Here is a 22,299-nt window from a genome sequence, read left to right as displayed (position 1 = left end):
AATGGTGTTCCTCAAAAAGAACATAGCCTTCACTCCAGGGATTCCCATTTGAGTTCCTAAAACACATCCGTAATACTTGCATGTTGTCTGAACCTACCAGTAACAAATCTACCATCCAACTTCTTAACTGCTTCAATGTCTTTCTTTAACATGACCTGATGCAGATCCCGAATAGTAAAGTCGTACTCAAGAATAAGTCACACTAATGTCCTGTATCAGAATGTAAACGTGGACAAAGAAAAAAAAAAAAATCAAGGATTTCCCGGGTAAAAAACACACTTTCTCCCGGGTGAAAATACACTTTTTCCTTGTTAAGTGACATTATATTTTTCCTCAGAACTGTACGACTTATCAATCCTTTGAATGGTTATGCTTTTATACAACAGCGTAGAATTTCTCAGCCACTCAGAAAATGAAACTCAGAAAAAAAGATAACGTACACTGCTTACTTTCATATTACGAAAGTATTAATTTGAATTCCACCAAACACTGCATGTTGCTTTCCGAAACGTTGAAATCGAGATTGGGATGCGCTTTTGTAAGCCAGTCATACCTCATGTCACTTCATCTCACCAGCCGATGCAGCGGATATTCATAGCTTAGGATATGCGATGTAGTCAGCCAGTAGCATTATCACTGTTAAGTAGCGCGTACACACAAACAGGAAAAGTTAACGGTGTAAATTAATATGCATAGTGCTGCTACAAGAAAAGCAGAGCTTTCACATATAATATTGGTCTTGATGACTATTAAGCTGCAAGAGAAGCTAAACTTTCATGTATAATGTTGATCTTTTCTGTGCGTTTTACACTTTAAGATATATCACACAAATGTGCCAGTAGAAATTTTAATTCCAACATAAATGTCTGATCTTCTGGGCTCGAAATTTTTTGTGAATGGTTGTCCTCAAATAATTGATTCTTAAATTAGAGTCAAATGCTCTGTTATTTAAGAAATTTATCACACATTCTCGCACTTAGGTCATCTTGGGTAAAAGGAAATTTACTTTGAAAGTAACGCTTTTCAATCAATCATTCACAATATTTTCCTGCGACCTGTTAGAAAGAGGTTCGTTTCAACAGTTGCCAGAGAGCACCAGATAACTGGAGTCACCGCGCTTGTGCAGCTACGACAACACACAAAGCTCATATGTTTGTATGTGCAAAACATTAAAAGATCTTAAATTACGTCATAAAATAAACAAGACATCAGAGGAATTTTGTAAACCACACTAAAATGCATAATTTGGCTTAAAGTGTACATTTGTATGTTCAGATTAGGTTGTGAATTTTCTTTGAGTACCAATACTGTATTATCTCATTTTGGTTCTTTATTACAGCATAATGCCATATGTGCTAGAAGATGAAAATGAAATGCAGCGAATAGCTGAAACTAGCCAATAGTGTGGAATTAAACACTTCGTTTCAAATAACTTGACTGCCTCAGCCAAAAAGATTAATAATGCCATATTTCTTCAGCAAACTGACAAAAATAACAACATTGTTCTGCAAGGCGATTAATGCTTCAATGAAATTGCCACCCGGGGGCAGATTCCCCGGTTTGCTCCCAGTGAATATGGCAGCTTGCATGCGCCAGTAAAATTTTTCCGGGTAGCATCTTGCTGCTTGCTTATAAGGCTAACAGCCACACTTTTGTAGCCAGAAGCGGGAGAAGTACACGCGCGATTAAACTGTACATGTGCATGGGCCCATATGCACTCGCCTTTACCAATGATACACGCAATCCTAAAATTCTCCCAATAAACCAAAGTCAGCCATTCACCTTCCCTACTACAATCATTAAATACTCATTTCATTTCATATCGCTTCACAGAATTACACCCACATATTTCAATCAACATGACTGTGTCAACCAAGACACTACTAACGCTGTACGCAAACAACATGCGTTTGTTTTTCCCACTCATCTGCATTTTTCTGCTTTTAGAGATAGCTGCCATTCATCACATCAACCAGAAATTTTGTCTACGTCATCATGCATCCTCCTACACTTATTCAATGACAACACTTTCCCATGTACCTCAGCATCATCAGAAAACAGCCATAGACTGCTCCTTACCTATCTGCCAGGTCATTTATGAATATAGAAAATAGAAGCGGTGCCCTGGGGCACTCTTGATGAGACCCTTGTCTCTGGTGAACAGGAGGAGGAGGAGGAGGAGGAGCTTTTGGCACTCTGATGACCACTTGCCATTAAGGAAAATGTACTGGGTTCTGTTGCTTAAGAAGTTTCGAGACACACTTATGTCTGGGAACCTATTCTGTATGCTTACCCTATCATTTACCTTAGAAGATAAATTAAAGAAAGGCAAAACCTATCTTTCTAGCATTTGTAGACTTAGAGAAAGGGTTTGACAATGTTGACTTTCAAATTCTGAAGGTGGCAAGGATCAAATACAGGGAGTAAAAGTCTTTTTACAATTTGTACAGAAACAAGATGGCAGTTACAAGAGTCAATGGAATGAAAGGGAAGCAGTGGTTGGGAAGGGAGTGAGACAGGGTTGTAGCCTATCCCAGATGTTATTCAATCTGTATATTGAGCAAGCAGTAAAGGAAACAAAAGAAAAATTAGGAGTTGGAATTAAAATCCATGGAGAAGAAATAAAAACTTTGAGAGCAGGAGAGCTTCTGTGAAGTTTGGAAGGTAGGATACGAGGTACTGGTGGAATTAAAGCTGTGAGGACGGGGTGTGAGTCGTGCTTGGGTAGCTCAGTTGGTAGAGCACTTGCCTGCGAAAGGCAAAGGTCCCGAGTTCGAGTCTCGGTCCGGCACACAGTTTTAATCTGCCAGGAAGTTTCAAAAACTTTGAGGTTTGCCTATGACATTGTAATTCTGTCAGAGACAGCAAAGGACCTGGAAGAGCAGTTGAACGGGATGGACAGTGTCTTGATAGGAGGATGTAAGATGAACACCAACAAAAGCAAAATGAAGACCATAGAATGTAGTCGAATTAAATCAGGTGATGCTGAGGGAATTAGATTAGGAAATGAGACGCTTAAAGTAGTAAATGAGTTTTGATATTTGTGGAGCAAAATAACTGATTATGGTCGAAATAGAGATGATGTAAAATGTAGACTGGCAATTGCAAGGAAAGCGTTCCTGAAGAAGAGAAATTTGTTAACATCAAGTATTGATTTAAGTGTCAGGAAGTCATTTCTGAAAGTATTTGGATGGAGTGCAGCCATGTATGGAAGTGAAATGTGGACGATAAATAGTTTGGACAAGAAGAGAATATAAGCTTTTGAAATGTGGTGCTACAGAAGAATGATGAAGATTAGATAGGTAGATCACATAACTAATGAGGTGGTACTGAATAGAATTAGGGAGAAGAGAAATTTGTTGCACACCTTGACTAGAAGAAGGGATTGGTTGGTAGGACATGTTCTGAGGCATCAAGGGATCAAGTTAGTATTGGAGGGCAGTGTGGAGGGTAAAAATCAGAGGGAGACCAAGAGATGAATATACGAAGCAGATTCAGAAGGATGTAGGGTGCAGTAATTACTTGGAGATGAAGAAGCTTGCACAGATAGAATAGCATGGAGAGCTGCATCAAACCAGCCTCTGGACTCAAGACGACGACGACGACGACGACGACAAAAACAACAACAAGTGAGAAAAGGGAAAATTGAGATACAGACAAGCTAAGGTTTCTAAAACAATGCTAATTTATGGACATAAGCTTTCCCATCTCAAGGAAATTTGTTACATTCAAACTGAAAATATGTTCAAGAATTCTGCAGCAAACCTATGTTAAGAACATTGTTCTGTAATTTTATTCTTGTTATATACAGGAGTCACCTGTGCTTTTTCCAGTCACTTGGGACTATGTGCTGAGCGAGAGATTTGCAATACATGCAAGCTAGGTAAGGAGGAAATGTCATAGAGTACTCTTTGCAAAACCAAACTGGAAACTTATTTGCTTTTGGATTCTTTCAGTTGTTGCTCTACACCTGGGATGCTTATTATTATGCCCTCCATATGGGAATCTGTGTGGTGATCAAATGAGAGTGTTTATACAGTTCTCTTGTGTGAATGATTTCTTAAATGAGAAATTTTAAACTTTGGCTTTTGTTCAGCTGTCTTTTGCTGCCACACCAAACTGGTCAACAAGTGACTGGATAGAACCCTTAGCTTAGCTATTTCAGATGGGACAAGAATTTTCTTGGCCTTCTTGGAAGTGGTAGTAGCTGTATGCTTTGCATATCAGTATTTTTATGGATACACAAATTTCTACAAACTTTTGCCTATTGTCATTTGAGTGTTCTTGTTTGAATGAGAGAGAACTGTCTTTGCTTCCTCGGCATTTTCTGAATTTTGTTGTTAAACAACAATGGGTCTTTTCTATCCTTAATTCACTTATTCAGCACATTCTTCTCCAGAGCACAATTTTCAATCCATTTAAACTTTGCCCTAATCCCTCTACATCCATCATGCAGGAACTATATGGTGTCAATTCATTGTCTAAATTGTGATGCTAAGAACTGCTTATCTGTTCTTTCTAGAAGAATTACTCTCCTAGCCTTCTGGATTGATTTATTAGCTTCAGTAACCATAGTTGCTAGGATGATATCATGATCACTAATCCCTGTCTCTGTGCTGACACTGTTGATTAGGTCAAGCCTTTTTGTAGCTATGTGGACTCAAATATTTCCGTTGTGTGTAGGCTGTCAAACTAGCCTCAAGATAGTTTTCAGAAAACATGCTCACACGAACTTTGCAAGACTTTCTGTATGTACCCCGTTCAACAAATCCAAAGCTGTCCGAGTCTATACTCGTTACGTTAAAGTTGCCTCCAAGTAATATTGCATGATCTGGGTATTTCCACACTAAAGACCACAAATTTGCTTGATATGACTCAAACTGTCACAGTGGAATCATGGCTGGTAAAAATATCCAACCAGAATTCATCTACACCTAATGACCAGACAACTTCACTGCCAGATTCATATTCAACCTCAAGAGACAGAATATTTTTGTCAACTGCAATAAACACTCCCCCTTCTATGACATCTAATATGTCTTTTCGATATACGCTCCATGAATCACTGTATATCTCTAGAGCTTTCTACTTCATATTTCAGCCAACTATCAGTCCTGAGAATAATTTGAGCACAAGAAATTTTTGGGAGGGCAGTACGTTTGAGAACTTTATTAAGAATACTCCAACAATTTACTGATAAAATTCTGACAGTCAAAGTGTCATTACTCTAACACAGTCTGATTTTGCTATCTGTTTGTCATCTGGTGAGTATTCAACAGAGTACCTAAAACAACCATCTAGCCTAGAAAACATGCATGTGTACACCACCAGTACTCTGTTACCCTACTAGGAGCTTCCTTTGTGTACTGCACCCCTGACCTATTCTGATAATTCCTACAATTTCCCACCACATAATGCAGGTCCAGAAACCTGCAGCCAAGTCTATCACAGTGTTGATGAAGCCTTTGGTTGAGACCCTCCACTCGGCTCCTAACCAAATGACCCTGATCAACCCTGGAAACAATGCTGCAAATTGTGACCTCTGCTTGAACCCAACACATGAGGCCAGCAGCCTTCATCACATCCGCCAGCTGCCTCTATGAGCTCAGGATGGCCTCAGAACCCAAGCGACATGTGTTGTTGGTGCAGACACGAGCCACAACTTCCAGAAGACTGCACCCTGCATGCTCAATAGCTGGCAAGGCCTCCTTTACATCTCTGATGAGGCCACCCAGCAGACATTCAGAACAAACATTGGCTTCCTTTCCAGCTCTAAACGCTATTTCTCTAAGGAACTCCATACTGCAAATAACAGAGCTCCTTCTAACAAGCAAATGCCTGCCACCGTGTGCCTGCTTGAACCCTGCTGAAGGAGCAGCCACCTGTCCACTCACAGGGTGAATGGCAATGCCAGATAGCCAGTCTTCCCATTGGCCCTCTGCCTAGAGCGACACGAACGTGTTACCACCCACCACTCATCCTGCCAAGAAGGCAGTTCAACTGCATCAGGTACACCAGGAGGTGCCTCAGCAGCAAAGAAAAAAGCTACACCTGATGTGTCCCAAGTGATGTGCCAGATTCTCCGCCACCATTACACTCCAAGGCAGCAGCCTGTAAATGACTGACTGTAGCTAAAAGCACATTCAGCTGTTCATGAACTGTGGCCAGCTGTACATGCATCCACACACAGTATGCCCACGTCCTACACACCTTGTATTACTAACCTAAAAATTAACTCTTAACAGCACATACAGAAACCTAGATATAAAACTTGCTACCTTTCGGACGTATCACAAATGGAAGGTGATGCTTTATCAGGTGAGTAGCTAGCTGTTCAGAAGAAATTACAGCTGTGCTACTGATACTCTTGACTCTACACTATATGGTTACAAAAACATGAGATTAAACTTCTTAAATAGAACAACACACACTGAAGTTAAGAAATATACTACTAAGAAAACGCAGAAAAAGCTACATACATAACGTGCTGCACTGCAGGTGTGTAACAGAAGACAGATGACAGTTGGAGCTGACTGGCAAGAGGTATGAAATGGAAGTGGAATGAGGTGGGGTCCATGAGGGATTGTGGTAGAAGGGTAAGTGATGTGATCGTAAGCAGGAGGGAGGGGTGCAGAGAGGGCAGTGATGGAGATTGGCAGGGATGGGGGATCCAGGTCCAAGGGCCCTGTCTGTGAAGGAGGAGTGTGGTGGTGTAGGGGCATGTGATGGGGATGGGTGATATGATTTTTTCTGGGGAGGGGGAGGTGGGAAGTGGGGTGGAGGGGTGAGAGAGAACATTGTTGAAAAGAGGTGTGGAAAGGAATAGTAGTCAAAATACATACCATGCCACCATTATAGAAATCACAAACAACTACAAAGGTTGCAGTTTGTGTACACGAGAAGTGTCATCCTACGAGAAGTGTCACATTATTAGAAATCTCTGTATAGTAGTTTAAAGATCTTACAATACTCTTAGTTTTACCGAGTACATTAGCATCGTGTCTACTACTCAAATACCGACACAGCCGAAACACTCTAGCGAAATGGCATCCTAATTTTACCACCACATCAGAAATAATCACACAGCATTATCAAATTGATTATGCTACTCCATACTTAATAGCTGTACTACACTGCAATGGACCACACACTAAGGACGCATTTACAAAAAATTTGAATTCTTGTTTCACATAAGATGCACATGCGCTCCTCAATCTACACACAAATTCTATCTATTTATACTGTCAGTAACATGTACTGAATAGTTGGAAAAATACATAAAGATTTGGAATTTATTTCCTAAAGCACAGGAACAGTTTATTATGTTGATAGCACCCACCTTCTTGCAAGAAGGCAAACAATGACGGTCATCATTTCTACACAGTACTGAAATCATGGGATATCAAACTGTCCACCTGTGTGTCTAAGGGTTTAGCCTCCTCTTGAGCTTTCAACGATGGACAATAAACATATATAAAAGAATAACAATCAATGTTATCGCTACAACAGTAGCGATGTTGTAATGACGTGTAGTATCATTGTAAGAAATGTGAGAATACAGTTTGCGTGGATGATTCATCTGCGACTACGTAAATGATCGCATATTTAACAGGTAACTTTTAGCTCAGAGTATTTGAAAGCTAGGATTTCAAATTGTGTACCATTGCGGTATACATCCTAACTCCAACAAATGTCAACATTTTTCTAACTTTTTAACTGCATCAATTTACTTTCTTTCCTCAGGAGCACACCACACTAACAAAAGGTCAGAAAGTTGCCATGCAACAGAAGTAATACACACAATTCCTCAATTTTGTACACAGAAATACATGCCAGAATTCATGGACTTCACAATATACAGAATAATATCCTGTGCACAGACACTATTAGTGGCAACAGAAATACCCATGCAAGTCTAAGATTATTATTTCATTTGGAAGAGTTTCACTAAACACACTAAAAACTACATAATTACATGTGCATGCTGCTACAGGTACACCAAACCTTTTCGAGGTATTACTTCCAAAGACTTGAACAAAAGCAACTAAAACAAATATTCCTATACATAATGTACAATTTCACCCCCACCATTAGATACACAGGAGGGAAGAAGGAAAAAAGTCACCTATTCCAAACTGATGATCCATCAAAATAAAACTTTATCAAGCTTTTCAAGATTCTTCTAGATTTAATGTGACAGGAAGGAAATAAATGATAAATAGAAAATATTATGCAGTCAAAACTGAACTCAATACTAACTTCCTGCACACACACACACACACACACACACACACACACACACACACACACAGTGTAGGAGAGGATCTGCATAACTGACTAAACCCTAGCACCAAGGCAGCAATGAGCAACAGAGCAAATGCTACTATACTGTCACTGAGTTACGGTTCTGGAAATGAAAACACTAAAAGGTACGGAAAAGTGAAAAACAATGAAAAGTAAAAACATTATGTACAATATGACAGTGCATAAATGTAAATAATAACAGTCCAATACATGACCAAACGGGCTGATACTTTTTGAGACAGGTGAGAGAAGGTGTAGGCAGAGGTCCCAATGACAGAAACATCTAGGTCTTGGCAATTATTATGCAACTTCATCATTCATCACAGTGCTCTGGTAACACTTCAGTCATTTCTGAGTGACATTTTCAATGCAATTAATGCAAATATTTACATCCCATTCCCTTCACTCCAAAATTTGAGAATACATTAAAGGTAGACTGTAATAATGGTGGTATTGGTGAAGTCTAATTTTCAAGAACTGAGGGGGACAGTGGAGGGAATAAAGCTGTAGCACTGCTTTTTGATTGAAAATAGCATTGCCTTCAAATTCTTTCCCAATATCTCACCTTTCAATTCAATAATAAAATAAACTAGTTTATTATGCCAGGGCCCTGGACAAACATACAGGGGTGAATATTAACAAAACCGACAAACTACAGGGTGGATTCCTGATTGGAAATAGAGGAAGAAAGGTCCTATGAACATGTGTCCAGAAATGCATCAGTTCCTCTGACCACATGCCATGTGTTCATTGTGTGTTGCAAGCTTCGTAATTCATGCATGTACTGCAAGCACAATGGTCGGGCATTCATGTGGGAAGCAAGCCGAGATGGTGTTTGTATATGGCAAAGCAGATGGAAACGGTTGAGGGGCAGAGCATGGCTACACTGAAACAAGTACTATCACAGACACTAACCACATCACATAACATTTCAGGGCCTTTTCGGGTGTTTGTCTTTATGAAAGGACCCATGATCACACAAATATGCAGGGAGGTGGTGGACTGTGCATACATCAGATTTGGAGGACCGGGCTCTACAGGATATTGATACGAGCCCTAATACATGCTCCAGGCAAGTGGCCCACCAAAATGGTGAAAGTAAAAGTACAATAACATGTATCCTGCACGACAACCGCTACTATCACTTGCAATCCCATGGAGGCCGCTTTGAATTTCTGTTGTGATGTGGATGCAGTCACACTCTGCCATTTCTGGACACATGTTCATAGGACCTTTCCTCCATTTCTTGTCAGGAATCCGTCCCTACAGTTTGTTGGTTTTATTAATGTTCATCCTGCATATGACAGTGACATATTACAACACACACAGTGTGCGTATGAACAAGAAGACACGGTATGGGCCATAAGTTCCTACTCTGTAGTGTCCAGATATACCATTTGTAATCTACACTGTTCTTTACAATCCTCTTCTAAAACAGTACAGTACTCCTGGTACATCATTTTGTAAGATTTAATAATAACAGAGCACCACACAAAATTGAAGCAAAGCAGAAAAATGTCGTTTTCAAAAACTTTGGTTGTGACACATTAAGAACCAAAATATCTCTTAATCAATGAGAAATTTTACTGTGACCTCCGTTCAAAGCATCACAATGGTCCTCCCCTCCTGTTATCTGTGTGATACTGTGAGCACTAATCATACAGTGGCTGCAGATGTTAAACAAACATTAGTAGAAATAGTGCCTCTTCACACAATGTTGATGAGGGATACAGAGTTGAACAATGTCATTCTAACTTGTTTTTTGCAAGATACAGATGCAAATGTACAAAAACTAGCAGTGGAAGTAATGCCCTGAACCTACAAATTTTAATTACACACAGTGACATTCTCATAATTTGGCCATAGTATGAAATGAAAACGAAGAGCAGTTAGAAATAAGAACAAAGTTAATTCAAAAAGGTACAGAGCTTGTACAACGCAGTTTAAGAAACTGAAGTAGAAAACCAAAAGGAAACCAATATGTAAAATGTCGCTATAACGCCTAATTAATGTAACAGATCTGCAGGATGTTACCTTATGTAACTGTTACTGGAAAACTAATTTCGTTTTATTACCATGGACATGCAAAGCCCACAAATTAATTTTCTGCTAAAAGAAAATTGCAAAATTCAGCACAAGTCAGCTGCAAAAATAATTGTTACTATTCAAAACTCTCTCTGCTCATACTCTAGGCTTTATTTAAGATTTGACTGTCTATTATCTCAAATTTTTTGTGGCTCATTCATCTAGGAAATAACCCCTGTTACCAGTCACAAGTTAATAGCATATCCTCGTCGTCATACTCCAAGCAATCACATCCGACACATATTAGCATTAGTTAAAATGTGTCACATTTTACAAGTAAAAACAATTTAGAGCTCTACATTCATTGAGTCGAACTCCTTTACACGGAACTATGTAGCAGCAGTTCACATACTGTTCACAATCTCACCAGCCATTCACAACATCAAGACCAGACCATGCCTTACTTCTCTCTCTCTCTCTCTCTCTCTCTCTCTCTCTCTCTCTCTCTCTCTGCAATCTCCAAGACATTTCATACGGCATTCTCTCCTTAAAACATGAAATTAATGAAAATATGGTATCACCATTTTAAAGTCAAGAAACATACCTTACCCCTTTTTCTGTACTTCTGGTGCAGATGGGACTTTCTACAATGAGTTGCTAAACAGCAAAAAGTAAGAAGAGAAAAAGAGAATTTTCTGCCTCATTAAACTACATATCACTTAGTCACATTTGTCAAAGGGAATTGCTGTGAACTCCATTAAGAAAGCCTAAAGTTACTTTGAAATCTACAGAAATCGTACTCTGCAACAAATAAGTTGTGTTCCATTATTACCTAATACTGCACACAAACTGAGGAGAGAACAAATCGGATACATAACCATTAGCTTTCCAATACTTTTGAAATGTCCTGTCATCAAGAACAGCCAGTAAATGGGAAAACTGAGCAAAACCTAGAGCTCTATGGGAGAGAATGTATGGGGGGGGGGGGGGGGGGGGGGACATGTTGACAACACAAATGAGACTATGATGCTTTGTTTAGTGCTATTTTAGATCTAGATTAGAGTTAGGTAGAGCAGTGACAGTGAGATGCTGAGCACATGGGATTCATTGACAACACATACAAAACTTATGAGAAAACAAAAGGGAAACACTACAATAAAAATATCATGTGAGAAAATTTAACTTTATTTTATATACCGTTAATTTTGTGTTGTATGTTGCTCGGCAGTATTATCAGCTATCTAGAAAGAAACCTAGATCTGTTGGAAACTGATTAATGATATGTTCTCCTGAAGGATTGACTGGATGAAGCTGCATATTGTGTGAACTGTAACTGCTCTAATGAATCATGTAAAGCCGGGATGCAATTAGAAATTAAGAGTTTGATAATCTGTCAACTACTCCTTCAGAGATCTAATACTGATCTCAACCCAACTACCCACTGCCTCAACATGGTATTCAACTTTTCCTGCAGCACACACTATCCTCAGTGAGGTTTCCACTATTCTAATTCCATTCCAGCCCCCTTGTGATCCTTCAGTCAGAGTTGCTGCTCCTCCTCATCGTTGATGTCGCCCTTCTTCTTCTTCTTCTTCTTCTTCTTCTTCTTCTTCTTCTTCTTCTTTTTCTTCTCCTGACTGATGGATCACGAGGGGGCTGGAATGGAATTAGAATAGTGGAAACCTCACTGAGGATAGTATGTGCTGGAGGAAAAGTTGAATACCATCTTGAGACAGTGGGTAGTTGGGTTGAGATCAGTATTAGATCTCTGAAGCAGTAGTTGACAGGTTATCAGACTCTTCAGAGAAGAAGAAGAAGAAGAAGATGCTCTGAAAGAATGGTTCTTGATAACCAGGTGTAAAATTAGTGCACTATAAGAAATAAAGGTGTGAAAATGTTGAACAATCTCTTGATGACCCACCTACTGTGCTTCTTTGTTTCTACAGTGCTGTACTTAGCATGATATGTACGGTCCTGGGTAGAAGACGCATAAAACCTATTTCCAGATCTCTCAAGAAGACAAAGGAAATGCTGTTACCAGTTAAGGACAGTTCTCTGTCTCTGACTCACTGGAATTTGTAAGATTCCTTTCAAGTGCAGAAGTAGCTATGTTTGTCACCTTACTTATGCCATTATCAAGTGCTGTGCAGAACTTCAAATGCATATTAAAAAATCGAGAACTTGATGAATCAGCAGTTGCTAAGCTGTCTCATAAATAAACAGACAAATTGCTTGATGAACCTAAACTTTTGTTCCACATTCCTACATATTGGGATTCTTTTATTAATGAAGGAGTAGAAATAAGATTGTACAAGGACAATTTCAACCACTACAGTGGCTATAGTCTTAGTGGTGTGTGGGAGATCTCTCGGTACTGAGAAGCCCCAAATAAATGCACTTAGTTGTTAAGGTACCTATGAGAACAGCGGTGTCATTAGGGCAGACATGGGCACAATCTCTAGCAGGATGACATCATGATGATTTATGTCTGCAGATGTCAAACATGTCTCCTGTCTAATTCCAAATATGGTGACAAAACCTGATTGTACATATATGACATGGTTTGTGGTGATCATGCTTCTACATCTGACCGAACAAAGGAAGATGGTCAAAATACAGCTTTGTACTTTTTCGCTCTTCTTTTTCTCCACACAGTTATATTGCTACCATTACACTTGAAAACTAAGTGGGACAGCAACAGCGGATTGGTACGATATAGTATTCTTACTTTAGTATCCCAAAACCATCCAGGGGGAAAAAAGAGAAAACACCCTCAATTCAAGTTATAGTATTCCATATGACACTGTACCTGAATATAGGTACTACTGTGTAAGTATGTTTTGGTGAGTTTTAAGAGACTTTGGTGTCTAGTTTACAATTCAATTTCATACTTTTATTTTTCTATTTTGACAAACAAATCAAATTTGTAAGTACTGTTTCTAATTCACAGAAGCAGCTATTAAATGTTTCTGAGCTACTTTCTCAATGATGCATTACCTTTATGTAAGTGGTTTGAGATGATGCACTGGCACATTAAAAATGCTACTTTAAGATAACCTACAAATTTGTATTTAAAAAAATCTGGAGTATGTATTGATCTCCAGTTTTCTTCACAATGACTTTTACTTCTCGGTAATGATAATACATTAACACAAATCTTTCTGAGTTTTAGATGAGCTAAACCTGCATACCTGCAGAGGAGATACATGAGAAATGCAGGAGGTAAAGCACATCATCAATAAAACGTTACAATTTCTAGTGATATAGCCTCATTATGGCAGAAATGTATGTTGTGCCAAGGGCTTGAAAAGAAATATTTAATACAAACCAGTAATCACTACAGAAATATATCAGAAACATTAAGAGTAATGACAGGCACCCATTAAATGGAGGAAGTGTTGAGCAGGAGAGAGTTTCTATTTTGGCCTGCCACACAGTTTTAACTTGTCACATACGTTCAATGGAAATTAGAACTTTTTTAACATTAATCCAAAGAGTGTGTGCATGCATGCGTGAACTTGCACAACGTGCATTAATCTCAAAAATTCTAACTTATATTGACCATATGTGACAAGTTAAAACTGTGTAGGAGACCAGAATAGGGACCAGATTTCAGCCTGTACTGTGAATAAAATCAGTGCAGGTCTCAGACCAAACCAAACATTAACATACCCTGAGCTTGTACCCCCCCCCCCCCCCCCCCTTTCGCAACAGCTCACGGATAGTGCTGAAGCAGTAGTAACTCCATGAGAATTAATACAGCAGGGAACTTGGCTTATGTAGTTCTCATCCTATGTCTGAAGAATAGTTTGTAATTGTAATGTCCATGATTCAACTTTCATGTAAGGTTATACTCAAGACAAATACATCTACATTTGATATATTTTTTTAATTATGTCATGGTCAAAATATTTTTAATTGCCCAAATAGTACAACTCATGATTACTTTTGGAGTCTCATTTTCTAGCATCATCCAACTTAATTCTACTACAGTCCATTACCTTGGCACTACTTTTACATATCTTTATCTTCAAATTAGACACTATTTATGCTGGTCAGTTGATCTTCAGTGTCTTTTGCGTTCTCTGGCAGAATTACATCAAGTGAACAAATCTTAGTTTTATTTCTTCTCACTGTAATTCAGTTTCTTTTCCGAACTTCTCCTTGGTTTTCTTCCCTGTTTTCTCTCTGCAGAGACTGTGTAACAAGTGACAGCCTAAGACCCTGCCACACTCACTTCTAAACTACTGCTTCCCTTTCATAGATTTCAATTCTTATGACTTCAATCTCTTTTCTGTACAAATTGAAGATAACCCATTGCTATCTGCATTTCATCCTTGCTTCCTTCAGAATTTCCAGGAAACATTTCAGTCAACATTGTTAAAACCTTAATCTGGATTTGCAGAGACAGTAAGTATGGGTTTGTTTTTCTGAAATCTACTTTTGTAAAATATGTTGTACACTTGGTAATGCCTCTGGTATCGTCCTATTTCTCTAAAGCCAAACAGATCTTATCCTGGGTAAGCTTCCTGCATGTTGTCCCATTCTTATGTACATAGTCAGAATTAAGTATTTTGCAATAATGGCATATTAAACTGATAATTCAGTAACACACATGCCAACATTTGTATTCTTTCATATTGGGACTACTGTACTTATACTCTTTTTAAAGAAAGTGATGCAACTAAGTGAGGTCAACCCATATAAACCCAACAACAATAAAAGATGTTATTTGTTGTTGTTGTTGTGGTCTTCAGTCCTGAGACTGGTTTGATGCAGCTCTCCATGCTACTCTATCCTGTGCAAGCTGCTTCATCTCCCAGTACCTACTCTAGCCTACATCATTCTGAATCTGCTTAGTGTACTCATCTCTTGGTCTCCCTCTACAATTTTTACCCTCCACGCAGCCCTCCAGTACTAAATTGGTGAGCCCTTGATGCCTCAGAACATATCCTAGCAACCGATCCCTTCTTCTAGTCAAGTTGTGCCACAAACTCCTCTTCTCACCAATTCTATTCAATACCTCCTCATTAGTTATGTGATCTACCCATCTAATCTTCAGCATTCTTCTGTAGCACCACATTTCGAAAGCTTCTATTCTCTTCTTGTCCAAACCATTTATCGTCCGCGTTTCACTTCCATACATGGCTGCACTCCATACAAATACTTTCAGAAACGACTTCCTGACACTTAAATCTATACTCAATGTTAACAAATTTCTCTTCTTCAGAAACGCTTTCCTTGCCATTGCCAGTCTACATTTTATATCCTCTCTACTTCGACCATCATCAGTTATTTTACTCCCCAAATAGCAAAACTCCTTTACTACTTTAAGTGTCTCATTTCCTAATCTAATTCCCCCAGCATCACCTGATTTAATTCGACTACATTCTATGGTCTTCATTTTGCTTCTGTTGGTGTTCATCTTGCATCCTCCTTTCAAGACACTGTCCATCCTGTTCAACTGCTCTTCCAGGTCCTTTGCTGTCTCTGACAGAATTATAATGTCACCAGCAAACCTCACAGTTTTTATTTCTTCTCCATGGATTTTAATTCCAACTCCTAATTTTCCTTTTGTTTCCTTTACTGCTTGCTCAATATACAGATTGAATAACATCGGGGAGAGGCTACAACCCTGTCTCACTCCCTTCCCAACCACTGCTTCCCTTTCATGCTCCTCGACTCTTATAACTGCCATTTGGTTTCTCTACAAATTGGAAATAGCCTTTCGCTTCCTGTATTTTACCCCTGCTACCTTCTGAATTTGAAAGAGAGTATTCCAGTCAACATTGTCAAAAGCTTTCTCTAAGTCCATAAATGCTAGAAACGTAGGTTTGCCTTTCCTTAATCTTTCTTCTAAGATAAGTCGTAGGGTCAGTATTGCCTCACGTGTTCCAACATTTCTACGGAATCCAAACTGATCTTCCCCGAGGTCGGCTTCTACCAGTTTTTCCATTCATCTGTAAAGAATTCGTGTTAGTATTTTGCAGCTGTGACTTATTAAACTGATAGTTTAGTAATTTTAACATCTGTCAACACCTGCTTTCTTTGGAATTGGAATTATTATATTCTTCTTGAAGTCTGAGAGAATTTCGCCTGTCTCATACATCTTGCTCACCAGATGGTAGAGTTTTGTCAGGACTGGCTTTCCCAAGGCCGTCAGTAGTTCCAATGGAATGTTGTCTATTCCGGGGGCCTTGTTTCGACTCAGGTCTTTCAGTGCTCTGTCAAACTCTTCACGCAGTATCATATCTCCCATTTCATCTTCATCTACATCCTCTTCCATTTCCATGATATTGTCCTCAAGAACATCGCCCCTGTATAGACCCTCTATATACTCCTCCCACCTTTCTGCTTTCCCTCCTTTGCTTAGAACTGGGTTTCCATCTGAGCTCTTGATATTCATACAAGTGGTTCTCTTTTCTCCAAAGGCCTCTTTAATTTTCCTGTAGGCAGTATCTATCTTACCCCTCGTAAGATAAGCCTCTACATCCTTACATTTGTCCTCTAGCCATCCCTGCTTAGCCATTTTGCACTTCCTGTCGATCTCATTTTTGAGACGTTTGTATTCCTTTTTGCCTGCTTCACTTACTGCATTTTTATATTTTCTCCTTTCATCAATTAAATTCAAAATTTCTTCTGTCACCCAAGGATTTCTACTAGCCCTCGTCTTTTTACCTACTTGATCCTCTGCTGCCTTCACTATTTCATTCCTCAAAGCTACCCATTCTTCTTCTACTGTATTTCTTTCCCCCATTCCTCTCAATTGTTCCCTTATGCTCTCTCTGAAACTGTGGACAACCTCTGGTTCTTTCAGTTTATCCAGGCCCCATCTCCTTAAATTCCCACCTTTTTGCAGTTTCTTCAGTTTTAATCTACACTTCATAACCAATAGATTGTGGTCAGAGTCCACATCTGCCCCTGGAAATGTCTTACAATTTAAAACCTGGTTCCTAAATCTCTGTCTTACCATTATATAATCTATCTGATACCTTCCAGTATATTCTGGATTTTTCCATGTATACAACCTTCTTGTATGATTCTTGAACCAAATGTTAGCTATGATTAAGTTATGCTCTGTGCAAAATTCTACGAGATGGCTTCCTCTTTCATTACTCAGCCCCAATCCATATTCACCTACTATGTTGCCTTCTCTTCCTTTTCCTACTGTCGAATTCCAGTCACCCATGACTATTAAATTTTCGTCCCCCTTCACTACCTGAATAATTTCTTGTATCTCATCATACATGTCATCAGTTTCTTCATCATCTGCAGAGCTAGTCGGCATATAAACTTGTACTACTGTAGTAGGCATGGGCTTCGTGTCTATCTTGGCCACAATAATGCATTCACTATGCTGTTTGTAGTAGCTTACCTGCACTCCTATTTTTTTATTCATTATTAAACCTACTCCTGCATTATCCCTATTTGATTTTGTATTTATAACCCTGTATTCACCTGACCAAACGTCTTGTCCTTCCTGCCACCGAACTTCACCAATTCCCACTATATCTAACTTTAACCTATCCATTTCCCTTTTTAAATTTTCTAACGTACCTGCCCAATTAAGGGATCTGACATTCCACACTCCGATCCGTAGAATGCCAGTTTTCTTTCTCCTGATAACGACGTCGTCCTGAATAGTCCCCACCCGGAGATCCGAATGGGGGACTATTTTACCTCCGGAATATTTTACCCAAGAGGACGCCATCATCATTTAATGATACAGTGAAGCTGCATGCCCTCGGGAAAAATAACGGCCGTAGTTTCCCCTTGCTTTCAGCCATTCGCAGTACCAGCACAGCAAGGCCGTTTTGGTTAGTGTTACAATGCCAGATCAGGCAATCATCCAGACTGTTGCCCTTGCAACTACTGAAAAGGCTGCTGCCCCTCTTCATGAACCACACGTTTGTCTGGCCTCTCAACAGATACCCCTCCGTTGTGGTTGCACCTACGGTACGGCTATCCGTGTCGTTGAGGCACACAAGCCTCCCCGCCAACGGCAAGGTCCATGGTTCATGGGGGGGGGGGGGGCAATAAAAGATAGCATTTTGATATTACTGTCCTGTATCTATCATCTGCATCTGTCATTAAATCATGCAAACATTTAACAGACTCCTCTCAATATTTCAGTAAGAGGTATATTTCTGTTACAATATTTTATGACAATCCATATTTTCAAACAAAAATGTACTTCCACAAGCTTTTGGTAATGTCTCAAACAGCTCAATTCACGTAGTGTGAAGACAATAGTTTAGCAGTTATTTCGTGTTTTACTTCTGAGGAGCAGGCTTAACATTTTAAGAAGTGACATAAGCATGTAATAATGAAAACTGGAATAGTTAAAAGGATAACATGCTGTCTGCCACAAAAGCAGTTAGGTATAGGACTGATACAGAAATATTAATGTGTATGTGTGTTGTCATTTTTCCAGTGCAGGGGATGTAGTAGCAAGCATTATGGGAAGCACAAGCTACTATTTGTCAGTAAAGATGCAGAGTATGTGGTAAACTCAACAAAATATACTTAAATATAGATAAAAATCAGTTTGACGAGTACAACAAAAATATTACTCTACATGCCAGCAACAGGCAGTGAAAATTAAAATCCGGCCCTACAGGTAAACGTCTGTACTGAATTAATAATTTCTTTTCAGAACAATATCTCCTTTTAAAAATGCACGAACTTTTTACCACAACAACTAAAACATACTATTCAGCAATGGGTAACATGTTGGTCAATTGTAACAAGATGCATTTTAACTGCAAATATCCTATATTTGTCTGTTATTAATCACAGTTTGTTCAACAGTTATTAATAAAGAGCTCAATTATATTCAGTTCTATACTTTAAGGAAACATTTAACTTTTGTGATCTTATCATAAGATTGCATTTAAGAAACATGGATATTCATAAAGTTAAGTGAAATTCATCACACTTAATACCGGCTTAAAACCAAAATGCTTGGAACAATACATTATGAGACAATCTGGGATTAGTGACTTTTATCAAATGTATTTTTCGACAGCAAATACTAAGGACACAGTCAGCATGCTATTTGTTCCGTTTTTGTTACTACTCCAGGATGAAGATCAATACTGGACTATTTTTTTCCAACAACAATGATGAAGTTGCACGAAGAGTTAGTAGATGTCAGACACTACAACAATACATATGTCATTATACCAAGAAGATAGACGATGATGTGTGAGACCAACAAATTGAGATTATCCTTGAGGGTATTGTGATGGCTACTGGAAGTCATAGCCAAGCAAACTGCTCAGGGAAAGGAGTAATGTAACACATTGTAACCACATTGTACAATGACTACATTGAAGATGAATACACCCCATTATGTGGTTCAGAGGACAAGGGTGCTAATGATCATAGAAGAAGAGAAGCTAACACATTAAGGGATGACAAGTACCAAATTTAAAGAGTAGGAGGGAGGACTTCGGCCAGAATAAAGTCTGCGGTACCCCATATATTGTGAGAGGAAATATTTCTTACTGTCTGTACATACATACCACCACATAATCTTCTACTGAAATATGGATGTATAAAAACAAAACAGAAGGGAGAATACAAATATTATTCATGAATCTATACTGCCCCACACATCAGCTTATGCCCAATTGTGTATTCAGGCAGCATGTTGTAGGTAGGTAGACAGAGGGTGTGTGTGTGTGTGTGTGTGTGTGTGTGTGTGTGTGTGCAAAGCAAGAGCAAGGAGAGCGACCACACACATGCATGCGAATGTGTGTATGTGTGTGTGTGTGTGTGTGTGTGTGTGTGTGTAATCTAGCTCGAAAAGTATTTGTCTGAAAACTAGTGAAGTTTTCAGTCTTGTTTGTATTCTTGTCAATGACTCACCACTTCAACTCTTTGCTGAATTACTATCTTTACTCCTAAATTTTTTACATTCTGCAAGAAATTTTCATATCATATCTACAGGTGATTTTATTTTATTGTGATACCATGTATTCCTCTACTAAGGACTCATAATATTGGTAAATACTAATTGTGCATTGGATACAAATTCATGTAAAGGTAAGACTCCTTAATATTACTCTCTTTAAATATTAAATTATTAAGTATTACCTCTGCAATACCATGTTCAAGTTCTTGATGAATCCGACGTTGCAGGGCTAGAGTAGCATGGCGCATCCATAGAATCAAGCCCTCTTCATGGTCTGAAGGAAGCTTCATTTCGCCAGCATCCCTGTCATGGCTAAATCGTTGGATTGCTGCTATGACACGGTCTGGTGTAACCACTTCTTTCGCATAAAGTACCATCATTGCTTCTATTACTGCCATGTGTGCACTCTGAAATGAATACTACATTATTAGCGAAAGGTGACAGCATCATAGCTGTTTGTTCTCAATTCAGGTAAGTCTGGGACTAACACTCAATATTGATGGTATTGAGTTAAGGGTACAGGGTACTTTTCCGGCTCAATATTATGTAAAAATCAACATATATTTCTTTCAGGCACTGTTTATACTGTAAATGTTTTACAGATTTTTGTTGATATCAGTTAATGCAGCACACTTTCTAAACAAACTATAAGTATTTTGAATATTTTTGAACCGGCTTAGGGTTATTAAAAACCATTACAAATAAATTGATGCAATTTTTTTTCCAAATGCTTCCTCAAATTGAGGTACAATTTAATCCAATGTTATACATTTGAAGGAGAGCAAATTTTTACCAGATATGCATGACATGATGGCTGAGGTACTGGACCTATGTAATTCCAACTATTATGTATATTACAGGATAAAAAAATATCACGTCTTACATTTTAATTTTTATATTTTTTCCCTAATAAAAATGTTATTTTTTCTATAATTTAGTTGATTCTGCAATAAAGCTTAGGTCTACTACATAAGCATGGAATATTGCAAGTTACAGAAAACAATTAGAGAAATGCTTTATAAACTTTAGGAAATATTTGTACTTGAATTCTGAAAAATACAACTTGTGCAAAATTGCAAATGAAGATATGAGTCCAATTAAACTGTGCCTCAGAACATTCCTGAAGCATAGTCTTCATCCGGCAACATTTCTTCATCGTCAAGCTTCCTCTTGGCATTCGTTTTAGCACTTCTTGCTTCTTTGGTAACTTGAAGAGCGAATCTTTCAGCTTCATGCACCCGTTGTCTGTCACATGCAAGCAATTAATCTTCCATATTAGAGCCATATTTTATGCCTAAATTTCTCAGGACTTCCAACCTTCCTATCACTCCATCACTGAAACATATCACTGCATCTATTACACCAACTTTTAATGTTTTTAGTCCTATGAAAACATTCTTGGGTAATCTTTCCCATATGCAATGGTTGAAACTTTAATTTGTATGTTTAGTGCCCCCATGAAGGCATTTACTAAGAAAACAAGGACACTCAAGGTCTCTAAAAAATTGGTTATATTTCATCATAACAAGCTCAGGAAGAGAATGCTTATGATGGTATATTTGACCACTTTCTTTTGCGTTTTGGTAACCACACCAAGAATCTGCTCCTTTAGGGCAAAGTCATTGAAAAGGGCGGTCACCTGTGAACAACTCATGAAAGTAGGTGGCCCATACAGCTTTTCTCATTGTTATAACATCATTCAGAGATGCAGTTCATCTAATGGCCAGTCCATAATAACTCTGAAGGAGGTCTATTTCAGTTTCTGTCAATCCCCCTCGGCCAGACAGAGGTTTTCCATCAGATAGCAACTTTCCTTTCATTTCTCTTCGTAGCTGCACCCATCCTCTTCTGCACATGTCCAAAACATTCCAGTTTTGTTACCAAGGTATCACCATAAACATTGAACTCATTAATTTGATTGAAAGCTTTAAAGTTCCCATCGCCTAGGTACTTTGGATATCTAACGTTATAACGAGCATGGACCTCTTAAATAATTTTAGAGCTCCATCGCACTCAACACCTCCACTTTAACCATCATAATTCTTAGAACA

The 22,299-nt window shown here is 38.6% G+C and overlaps 1 protein-coding gene across 3 annotated transcripts in view; it reads right to left on the bottom strand.

The window, feature by feature from the left end:
* Positions 1-22,299, bottom strand: part of LOC126162039 (patronin) — a 445,213-nt gene that overhangs the window by 217,460 nt on the left and 205,454 nt on the right. For all 3 annotated transcript variants that reach the window (XM_049918266.1, XM_049918267.1, XM_049918268.1), the window contains exon 4: positions 20,431-20,655. In XM_049918266.1, the coding sequence (XP_049774223.1) occupies positions 20,431-20,655 (225 nt within the window). The remainder of the gene's footprint in view (positions 1-20,430; positions 20,656-22,299) is intronic.

This window comes from Schistocerca cancellata, chromosome 2 (genome assembly GCF_023864275.1).
Source record: "Schistocerca cancellata isolate TAMUIC-IGC-003103 chromosome 2, iqSchCanc2.1, whole genome shotgun sequence".
In the NCBI taxonomy this organism is placed as follows: Eukaryota; Metazoa; Arthropoda; class Insecta; order Orthoptera; family Acrididae; genus Schistocerca; species Schistocerca cancellata.
This window is presented reverse-complemented; position numbering and strand designations above follow the sequence as displayed.